The 11,596-nt window shown below is 35.3% G+C and overlaps 2 protein-coding genes across 2 annotated transcripts; one reads left to right on the top strand and one right to left on the bottom strand.

Annotated features, from left to right (window-relative positions):
* Positions 1–2,541: 2,541 nt before the first annotated feature.
* Positions 2,542–5,602, top strand: LOC136219659 (ATP sulfurylase 1, chloroplastic-like). The gene is made up of 5 exons (XM_066007135.1): positions 2,542–3,269; positions 4,176–4,581; positions 4,691–4,951; positions 5,041–5,127; positions 5,209–5,602. The coding sequence occupies exons 1-5, from the start codon at positions 2,770–2,772 to the stop codon at positions 5,344–5,346; spliced, it is 1,392 nt and encodes a 463-aa protein (XP_065863207.1). The 5' UTR covers positions 2,542–2,769; the 3' UTR covers positions 5,347–5,602.
* Positions 5,603–5,657: 55 nt separating this feature from the next.
* On the bottom strand, positions 5,658–8,753 carry LOC136219658 (putative calcium-transporting ATPase 13, plasma membrane-type; the record flags this gene model as incomplete). Its single annotated transcript, XM_066007134.1, has 1 exon — positions 5,658–8,753. A coding segment is annotated over one exon (3,000 nt), but the record flags the coding sequence as incomplete, so codon positions are not given.
* Positions 8,754–11,596: the final 2,843 nt, after the last annotated feature.

The raw sequence follows: 11,596 nt of genomic DNA, 5'->3' as shown, positions 1-11,596 counted from the left end.
CCAAAATAAATGACTTGACACTTTTGAAATATATATAGCGGTATTTTGAGATTTTTTTTAAATCACTTTTTGACTTTTTCAGTAACTTTTTTGACCCGCTTGTTTTTTTTCGAGAATTCCAAATTTCTGAAAAGAATTTAGAATTTAAGATTTCAGAAATCTGAAATTCTAGAAAATTTTAGAATTTTGGAATTTCTGAAATTTCAAAAAATTCTGAAATTACTGAATTTCTAAAATTTAAGAAATCTGAAATTCTAGAAAAAAAAGAACAAAATGTGTTTTTTTACTTTTCAAAGTCAAAATTTTGTTTTCCTAAAAATAACATCTACCACATCAGCAATCTAACGATTTCAAGTCATTTTATTTGATTCTACTAACAGCACAAACAACAAGGTTACCTATGACTAGGGAGTTCATGGGTTCGAATCACATCCGGGTGGGGTGAGAATTTTTCTTTTTTCTTTAATGTAAGCGCATTGTGCACAAATTTTTTAAAACAAGGTTTGTTTTAGGGCAAAAAAAAAAAAAAAAAATCACAGATACCTATATGTGAAAACATGAAGCCAATTTTTTTTTTTTTAAATTAACCTTAATTTTATAAGTTTTCTTTTGAGGATATATAATTTAATCTTTCGTGGAATTAGAGAATATTATTTTTTGTTTTAAATGTTTTTTATGAGAAATAAAAATATATATTTATTAATAATTAAATAAATGAATGTTTCGACGGAATTAATCAAATCTAACCCAACCTAATGTAATAATATAGAATATGGTGGATTAAGTTGGATTGGATCGGTAAATGGGATATATTTTGTAAAGCCCTCTTAACAACAAACTCAACACAAAACTTTTAGAAGTAAGTTGGCTAAATTGCCATAGCAGGCTATGAACAATAATACATAGAAGTTGGAAAAAGGCATAAGTGAAGCAGCAAGAAGAAAAAAAAGTTTGGAACGTGCATGTGGGCAGAAAAAGGGCCATGGTTCAAGTTGGAATTAAAATAAGAATAAATGAATGATAAGGACATGAAAATATGAAAATGTCCTTTTCTGTTTTGTGACCTTTTCAATTTAATTTGTAATTTTGGTGCATCTTTGAATTCAAATAAAGGAAGATTCTTGGGGACCTCCCTCGAAATTATAATTGCATGGACCTGACTAGAATTATCAAAAACTATGGGCAAATCGAAAAAATAATAAGATGCTGCTATACTTAATCGAAAGGTCAACTTGATCGTTTATTTTTGATTCTGAAATAATTTCATCCAATCATTTATCAGTATTACTTTAATTATCTTTTTCGTCTAAAATTATCCAAAATATATCAACATCTGAAATAAATATATTTTAACCAATATTAGTTACTTCTACCTTGTTTTATATTACATGTCTTTTTAAAGATTGTTTTTTATTTCATATTACATGTCATGTCATTTTATATGATCAATATATGTTAAATTATCTTTTTTTTTTTGTATAAAACGCGGGTTTACAGAAATTAATTAGAATAATGGATTTATTATAGAATAAATAAATATTTGAATCAATAAATAAGGGGTAACAGTGTCTTTTTTCCAATATACTTATTTTCTATACAACTCTCTAAAAAGACATGTAATATAAAACAGTTTTTTTATATTTTAATCTGTTATCATTAATTATTTTTAATTTTTCGATTCTAAAACTCGGGTTCCAATTTTTCGATTAATTGTGTTTTAGCACTAATTAATTAGTGGATTGCTATATACTGCTCCTAAATTACTTATCACCGCTTTTTTTTGGACACTTTTACCATTTTCATTTTTTAAACTCAAAAATTGAAATTCTCTCAAATTTCTTCGAAATTCAAAAACCCAAACAACATTCATGGAATTTAAACATGGTAAAGGAAAAAGACTAATAATTCATCGGATAAGTATTTTTATTTGAAAATCGAATCGAAAACACGAGTTCCATTTCCGGATTCGGGAAAAAAATTCATCGAAAATATACTAAACGGGTGATTCACACCATTCTGCCTAGCTTGGAACCCGTTTCTACCATGGCAGAAACGGGTGGATCATCCATTTCTGCATCCGCTCCGTCATGCCAGAAATGGGTGATCCACCCGTTTCTACCATGGTAGAAACGGGTAGTTCATCCATTTCTACCTAGGCGGAATGGTGTGAATCACCCGTTTAGTACATTTTCGATGAATTTTTTTTATATATTGATTAAATCGGTTAGTTTTTGAAGACGAATTTCAATTAGTGTAAATAGGAACTGTAGTTATTTGATTTCCTCGATCTTTTCGGGTCTATTTTTTATAAATCCAATTTTTGATTTGGAAGAGAGGATATTAAGTTTTTGAATGGAAAAATGAAAAGGGTAAAAATGTCCCAGAGGATGAGATGATAAATAATTTGACTCTTGTTTTTTTTTTCCTTTTGTGAAAGAAAAAATGTGTCCAGGTTCATCCCCCTTGGAATTACCTTTTTATACATACCTACTTACTTTTTTTGTCACTATATATATGAAATGCTGAGCTACGATCTTTCATTCAATCCAATTCCAATTTCAATTTCACTCTGTACTTTAGTAGTGGACAATAACATCATACTTTCCATCAATTTCCACTGTTTCTTTTTATCCCCAAATTAACTTTCCATCAATTTCCACTGTTTCTTTTTATCCCCAAATTACCATTCCCTCCATTATTAAACACCCAATAATTAACTTTCCACCCCCTTCTCAGGAACCTGAAAGTTCTGCTTTCCGGTTCTCATCAATGGCTTCCATTTCAACCCTTTTCAACAAAACCGCTTTTCCTACTCAATCTCTCCCCAAGCCCTTCAATCCCCATTTTGCCCCTCCCCTTAATGTGTCCTTCTCTCCCAAACTTTCCTCCAAAAGGATGGTCCGCCTTCGAGCGGCGTTGATCGAACCCGATGGTGGAAAATTAGTCCAACTGTTTGTTGAAAAGTCGCAGAAAGATGTTAAGCAGAAAGAGGCGATTTCATTGCCTAAGATTACATTGACCAAGATTGATATCCAATGGGTTCATGTTTTGAGCGAAGGTTGGGCTAGCCCGCTCCGTGGATTCATGAGAGAATCACAGTTCCTCCAAACACTTCATTTCAACGCTATCCGTCTTGATGACGGCTCCGTTGTAAACATGTCTGTTCCGATTGTGCTTGCTCTTGATGATTTCCAGAAGCAGCGGATCGGCGATTCCAAAAAGGTCGCTCTCGTTGACTCTCAGGATAATACCATTGCCATTTTGAGCGAGTAAGTTGACGTTTATTCCTTTTATTTGAATCTAGTTTTTGCAATTTCAGATTTTTATGGTGGCATTGGATGAAATACATTGAATTAGAAATTAATGTTTTTTACCAACTTTAAAATCCCTCTGTTTTCATTGGAAAAGATTTGATCTTTCATTGTTACAATTAGATCTCAGTCGTTATTGGAAATTACGAGTTTTCATGGTGCTATCAGTTGACCTTCCAAACCCCTTTATAATGGAAAATATGTTTATATTTTGTTTTTTTTTATATATGATCAGATTTAGCTTAGCTGATAGAATTAATTCATAGATGCAGTTAAAATCTGAAAGTTATGTTCATTTTGTTTAAGTTCTGTTATTTGAAGTGTTCTTCACAAAAGATTTAGAGAACTATACTCTCATACTGTGTTCTTCATGTAAAACCTTGTAGTTGTAAGGTAAAAGTTTTGACATTGCTATCAGAGTTTAGAAGTTGAATATATGGATACTTAAGAACTGTGATTAAATTAGAAATTGCAGCACATTTTGTCCCCATTGAACAACTTTTAGATATACTGAATACAGTTTTGTCGTTCTATGTTTTCTTAAATCTCTGCGGTTTACTGTTGTCGTTTTCTATTGATGACCTTCCAACTCAAACTATGAGTAATGTGTAGAAATTGGTCTGCAGCCTTATCCACTCATGGTGCTGTCTTGGTACTAGCGTTTTGAGAATGTAAAGTTTGCGCCTTGAGTGCTGCGAATATCTTCATAGATATGTATTGCAGTTTTTGACATTATGCAGTTTGAAACTCGAAAATGATGTATTCAAAGAACTACTATTACTTTGCTTTGGGTCCTAAACTTTATGCCTAGTGATTTTGTCCCATACAATTAATAAAGTTAATATTCTTTTGTTGTTATGTCAGCATTGAGATCTACAAGCACCACAAAGAAGAACGGATTGCAAGAACTTGGGGGACTACTGCCCCGGGTCTTCCATATGTTGAAGAAGCTATTACCCCATCTGGGAACTGGCTGATTGGAGGAGATTTGGAGGTTATAGAACCAATCAAGTACAATGATGGTTTGGATCGCTTTCGATTATCCCCTGCAGAACTCCGTGAGGAATTCACAAAGCGCAATGCAGATGCTGTCTTTGCTTTTCAGCTCAGAAACCCTGTACACAATGGCCATGCTTTGCTAATGACAGATACTCGCAAGCGGCTTCTTGATATGGGTTATAAGAATCCAGTCCTTCTACTTCACCCATTAGGAGGCTTCACCAAGGCAGATGATGTTCCACTTAGTTGGAGAATGAAGCAACATGAGAAGGTTGGTTTACTTGAAATTTAATCTTGTGTATCTACATTGCTTATCAATTAGACTTGTAATTAAATAGTTTGGACCTGTAATGACTTTATCAATGTAAATGTGTTTTCAGGTGCTTGAAGACGGTGTACTTGATCCTGAGACAACAGTCGTTTCTATTTTCCCGTCTCCCATGCATTACGCTGGTCCGACTGAGGTGCAGTGGCATGCGAAAGCTCGAATTAACGCAGGAGCTAACTTCTACATTGTTGGTAGGGATCCGGCTGGAATGGGCCATCCTGTTGAGAAAAGGGATTTATACGATGCTGACCATGGGAAGAAGGTGCTGAGTATGGCTCCAGGATTAGAGCGGCTAAACATTCTTCCTTTCAAGGTACATTAACCTTTTCTACATCATATATTAATTTTGCTTCCTTGACAGAACACAAAAAGTATGGAGTTATTAACCAGTTTTAAATTCAGGTTGCTGCCTATGACAAGACTCAGGGAAAAATGGCATTCTTTGATCCATCTAGGGCTCAAGACTTCCTCTTCATATCCGGCACCAAGGTATGCAGCAAACTTAACATTTCTGGAAAAAGAAATCGAAAAACAAGACAACCTCTAAAGGTTTTTGCTTGTGTTTTACAGATGCGGTCGCTTGCGAAGAACAAGGAGAATCCTCCAAATGGTTTCATGTGCCCTGGTGGATGGGAAGTGTTGGTTGAATACTATGACAGTTTGACTCCGGCAAACAATGGCAAACTCCCTGAAGCTGTCCCGGCGTAAATGGAGTTGCTTTCTGTATCATTATAATGTAATGGCATTTGTTTGGGAGAAACATTTACGACATATTTATCTCCACGTTGTGAATTTGTAAATATGATCTGTCCAGAACTCCAATAAAATCATGAGGCACTGGTACAGATAACATGGAACTAGCCTCGATCTGCAATTAGGTTTGCCCAGTGTGTCATTTCGCCTTAAGTGCCTTGTATTATACTGTGTTGTGCTTTTTATAAAGAACATAGATTGTGGGGTGTAATCTTATTTTCCCATTTTTTCCATTGTTTAATTTTAAGAAATAATATGCATTTCAATCAAATGAATAACAAATTGAATATCAACACGAACTAAGTACAACTGGGAATCTGTTCTATCTACATTATGAAAGAAAAAACAAGCTATTCTATGATCTACTTGTTCCACTTGAGATAGCTGAAAAGCGGTTTCTCAGGAACGGGAACGAACTTCACAGCCCAACCGATCGGCCAAGTAAGAGCTGCAAAACCAATGCAGATTCCCCATTGACCCCAATTTAACCTCTCTGTGTCTGCAAATTTCTTCAGAAACTCCACCATCAATACCTGAAGTAGAATTGTTACAGCAATAATTCCAATGAACAACTTGTTCTTGAGTATCCCCTTGAACACATTCTTCTTCTCCAGCTTCCTTGCGTTGAATTCGTTGAATACTTGGCATAGGACGAATATATTAAAGATCAAGGTATCATTTACCTCTTCACTCACGCTGAAGATTGATTCGCCCCTGAATTGAAGTGTCAACAGAACAATTATCTGATAGAAAGCTTGAGATAACAGGTTCCTCCACATAATGTTGGTGATCAGTGGCTCGGTCCGGCCAACCGGTTTTTTATCCATGAGATCGTTGGTGGGTTGCTCTGTAGCAAGAGCCAGAGCACCAAGTGTGTCCATTATCAGATTCACCCACAATAGCTGAACTGCTGTCAATGGTACTTCGCCTGCTGAAACTGCTGCCACAAAATTGATCACCAATGCAGCAACATTGACTGTAAGCTGGAATTGGATAAATTTCTGTATGTTGTTGTAAACACATCTACCCCATTTTAGAACTGTGGCCACAGAAGCAAAATTATCGTCGAGAATGACGATATCTGAGCTTTCTTTAGCAACTTCAGTGCCTTGAATCCCCATAGAAAGTCCTATATCAGCTTCTTTCAATGCTGGTGCATCATTAGTTCCATCTCCGGTGACAGCTACAACTTGGCCTTTCTGTTTAAGGCATTGCACCATTAGAAGTTTGTCAAAAGGCGATGATCTAGCCATGACTCTTATCTTCTCAACTTTCTCCATTCTTTCCTCAGGCGTGTAGTTTCGGAACTGTTCTCCTTCTACTACAGCTTCATTCGTATCTTCACCCGGTTTGAGTATCCCACACTCTATGGCTATGGCTTTTGCTGTGTAAACATTGTCGCCTGTGATCATCTTAATGCTTACTCCAGCATGTTGGCAATCTTCAACCGCCTTTTTCACCCCTGGTCGACAAGGGTCTTTAATACCCACAAATCCTAATAGGGTCAAGTTGTTGTCTTTGATCTTCTTTTCTTCTGTTCCATTTGAATACTCCTGCGAATGCGCGAAAGCTATGCAGCGCAGGCTTTCAGCAGCCATGCCTTGAATAATTTGCTCAAAAAAGGTTCTCTGATGATCATCCATATCTTTTATCATTCCTGAAGCATCATAATAAGTTGAGCACATTGCAAGAATCATCTCTGCAGCCCCTTTCCAATGCAAATGGATTGTATTGTCAAGCTTCTTCCTCATCAGAACTCCACTCCTTTTCTTCTTTGAGTTGAATGCTTCAACATTAAGAACTACAAAATTCTCCTTCTGTCTCTCCATATCCATTCCCAAATCCAAAATTGCCCAAGAAAGAATAGCTTTTTCTGTTGGACTACCAGAGAACTCGAATTCGGATTGCGGATTTGCTCTGTAAGCGCTGCCTGTTGTATTGAAGGCTACTCCATCTCTCACCAATTCAACAACATTCGGAGAAATCGAAGAAGAATCACTCTTTTCAACCCATTCTTGGCCTAAGAAAAGCTTAGTTACCTTCATCAGATTCATAGTAAGAGTACCTGTTTTATCAGTACAGATAGTAGTAGCAGAACCCATAGTCTCACACGCGGAGAGCTTTCTCACCATAGCTTGATCAGCCATCATTCTCTTCATTGAATAAGCTAAAGTAAGAGTAACAGCCAAAGGCAAACCCTCTGGAATCGCAACAACAACAATTGTAACAGCTGCTGCTACAATTCCGACGACGGAATTCACTATATCATCAGCTTTTGTCTTGCTACCATTGAATTCCACATTCCCAAACTCATCTTTTGTATTCCCTGTGAAGTATCGAACTAAAAGAACCACAAGAACAAGGAAAGCAACAGCTAAACCAATTTTCCCAATTGCTGAAGTGAGCTTATTAAGTCTAACCTGCAATGGTGTTTCTTCATTATTGTCACGGCTTATATGACTCATCATTTCACCCCATGTTGTGTTCATCCCCACCGATGTAACAACCATAGTGCCGTAACCGTCAGCGACTTTGGTGCCGGAGATGATGAATGGGTTTTGGTTGTGATTAATCTCGACATGATCACTTTCCCCTGTCATGCTGGATTCATCTATTTGCAAAGAATGGCCGGAAATCAAAATTCCATCAGCCGGAACCTGATCTCCGATCTTTAAACAGACAACATCTCCAACAACAAGTTGAAATATCGAAAGCTGTTGCCTTCTACCACTCCTCACAACATCAATCTGAATATTGTTACTGACTTTGGATAACTTATCAAATTGCCTATTTTGCCTGTAATTACTTACAGAAGAAACAGCTATGACGAGAAAAACAGCAACGAAAATGCTTCCGCCGTCGTACCAACCTTCCTTGAGACCATCTTCTTTGATTCCGAAACCGAGAGAAAGCGCGGCGCAACCTAAAAGAATGGCGATTGTAAGATCTTTAAAAGCTTCAGCAACAAAGTGAAAGAAACCCTTAGTCGGGGGTTTCTTATAAGTGTTGGAACCAAAAGCTTCCTGTCGAAGAACAATGTCGTGATCATCGCCATTGATGCCATTTTGTAAATTGGTTTCAACAGAAGACGCAATTCCAGAAACGCCGCCTAAATCTCGAAGCCTTTTGTGGTTTTTCTCCCTTACAAGCGCAGTGAGAGTTGTTTGATGGGTTTTGAAGGTGCTGTTTTCTGGTTTGATATCGAGAAGTAAGAACGATTTAGAGGATGAAAGTTTTTTGGGAAGAAGAGATTGAATAGCTCGGGAACAGAAAATGGCGGCAAAAGCTAAGTGCCATCTTTTGGTGGGTAGGGTAATTGTAGAGGGAACGTCAAGCAGGTAGTCAATGGTTGTTTGAAAATCTTAGACATGGTTTTTCTGTTTTTGTTTTGATAGGGACTAAATAGAATGAATGTCAAAATCAGAGGAAGCTATGGAATATTTGGAGAGAGGGTTTAGAAGAATTATTGGGTATTTATAAGTTGTTTTTTTTGTACGCGGAATGGGGCCATGTTAAGAAAGAGAGAGCAGGAAGGTTCGTTGATATTGCGGGTGCAGTGTTATGATGTTAATGGAACAAAAGTGAACGGCTTTAGGTGATCTTCCTCCTCTTTTCTGCTTATATAAATCCAATTTTTAAAACTGAAACTTAGCCGCGTCTTTCATTCTGCCGCATCTTTTTCAGTTACTGGCTATTACACGTAGTATTCATTTCAATATAGATATTAATTAAATTAGGTTTTATGCATCATTATTCAAAAAGCTTGATTGATCTCTTAAAATTTTAAAATATCCTGATAGTCCATTGAACTTATATAAAATATTCAGTTAACTCTCTGAACTTGCGTAAAATATAATCAATTCATCACTCAGTCGCAAAAAAGTAAGTTAAATACGGAAAATGTATTATACAAGTCTTAAAAAAAGTAAAATGACCAAAATCGGGATATGCAGCTCTAATATTAGAGAAGACAAGTTGTATAGTTTATCAAGTAATAACTTCATTTTAAATTTATTTCTTAATTATGTAATAACATTCTAAGATACGTGGAATAGGGGTGCAAGCGAGCCTTGATAGTTCGCAAACTATTTGAGCTCGGCTCGGTGAAAGCTCGATCAAAGCTTGGCTCGATATGGCTCGACTCAAGTTCGGAATCGGCTTGAGCACTAACGAGCTGAGTTCGAGCTTCCTCAGGTTTGGCTCGAAAGCTCGCGAGTAGGCTCGATTATTTTTAATTACTATATATATATTTCATTATATATATTTAATATATATTTTATTTGTTATTATTAGTTTTCATCATAATTCACAAATCAAATAAGATTTAACCCATACAAAAAAGGTAAATAATTTATTAGTCCCCTAGTTTTTACCTAACACACTGTTTAGTCCCCCTATTTTGAAAAACACATTATAAGGTCCATAGCTTTTGCCAATATTGACCCTTTGGTCCCTTTGTCTAGTTTTTTTAGACTTATTATCGATATATTTTAGCATAAACAGATATATATAAAATAACAGAGTAACATGGTCAACTTGTATTGTATTGCGGTTGTCCTAAAAGCTAAGATATGTTCGATTAAAAATGTAAAAAAATAGATAAAAGGACCATAAGGTTAATATTAGTAAAAGATAGGGACCTTAAAATGTGTTTTTCAAAATAGGGGGACTAAACAGTGTGTTAGGTAAAAACTAAGGGACTAATAAATTATTTACCCTACAAAAAATGACACAAAAAAACTTAGACATTTGAGTCTTTAGCGAGACAATTAGGTTTTGATAAGAAATAAAATATATTACAAAGTTTAATATATATGTCATTGTGAAATTTTTCTTCGAGATTGTGTTTTCTGGTCACAAGTACCATGTACTGTTTTGGAATCTCGACAATAACATGATTGTTTTTCTTTATAAATATTTTAAATTCATATGGAGTATGTTATAAGGCTTTTCTATTTTTTACGCTACTTATTCTATGCATATATAATGAATTTGGTTAAAGCTCGTTAGAAGCTCGATAAAAGCTCGGCTCGGTCAAAGCTCGTCAAAGCTCGATTCGAGAGGGCTCGGCTCGAGATATTAACGAGCCAATACCGAGCCTACCTAGGGTTCGGCTCAGTTCGGCTCGGTTGCACCCCTAACGTGGAATACCTCTTCCGCATTTAACTTACTGTTTTTTTGCAAATATCAATTGATTACATTTTACTCAAGTTTATGAGACTAACTGAATATTTTATATAAGTTCAGGAAGTTATTAGGATATTTTGAAAATTCAGGAATCAATCAAACTTTTTAGACAATTTCAATCCAATGATGTATTAAGCCTAATTTAATTAACAATCACTAAATTGTTATACCGACAATGAATTTTGTGTGCACTACACACCAACTTCAGGCGATAGTCACAACAAATTAATTATTTATTGATTAATCAAATCTCATCCATTCATTTTGTAATTAATGGTTGAGTTGAAAAGAAGATGATAACATTTTCGGGTCATTTAAAAATAATCTGTAAAATATTGAACAGAAAGATAGGATTGAATTTGTGAAATGTGAATTCACATTATGCAAATACTCATTCAAAGTTTGTTTCATATGAAAGAGGACATTAATATCATACCTGATATATACAATCAGTGCACATTAAAAAAAAAATAATTAATTTATTAGTCCCTATATTTTGACAAAACACACTGTTTAGTCCCTGTATTTTTAAAAACACATGATAAAGTCCCTAACATTTTTTTCGGTGAACTGTTTAGTCCTTAACGTTTTTCTCAGTGAACTGTTTAGTCACTGTCGTTAGACTCTCATGAAGATTTTGTTAGTCAATTTGGATTTGCGTTCTTCTTTTCCTTTATTTTCATTTCTTTTAAACTCTAATGCATCTGAAATCAACTTTGAATGTTCTTTTTCTTGATTTTCTTCTTAATCGTTCAAATTCGTAAGCATTGGGTCTGTTTTTTTTTTCTTATTCTCCATACAAATAGCTTCTTCTTCTAAATTGGATTTCCTCTTCTAAAGTTTGAAGGTAAATAGTAAAGGATAATTTAGTCATTTCCGAAGTCATAAACGATAAAAAAATCTAATAAACAGATGGAAGGACTAGTTCACTGAGAAAAAGATTAGGAACCTTACCATGTGTTTTTTAAAATACAGGGATTAAACAGTGTTGTAGACACCGAGTCGGAGGACCTGTGAC

Source organism: Euphorbia lathyris, chromosome 2 (genome assembly GCF_963576675.1).
Source record: "Euphorbia lathyris chromosome 2, ddEupLath1.1, whole genome shotgun sequence".
NCBI classification, from domain to species: Eukaryota; Viridiplantae; Streptophyta; class Magnoliopsida; order Malpighiales; family Euphorbiaceae; genus Euphorbia; species Euphorbia lathyris.
Note: the sequence above shows the minus strand (reverse complement) of the source record. Positions and strands in the feature narration are given on the sequence as shown.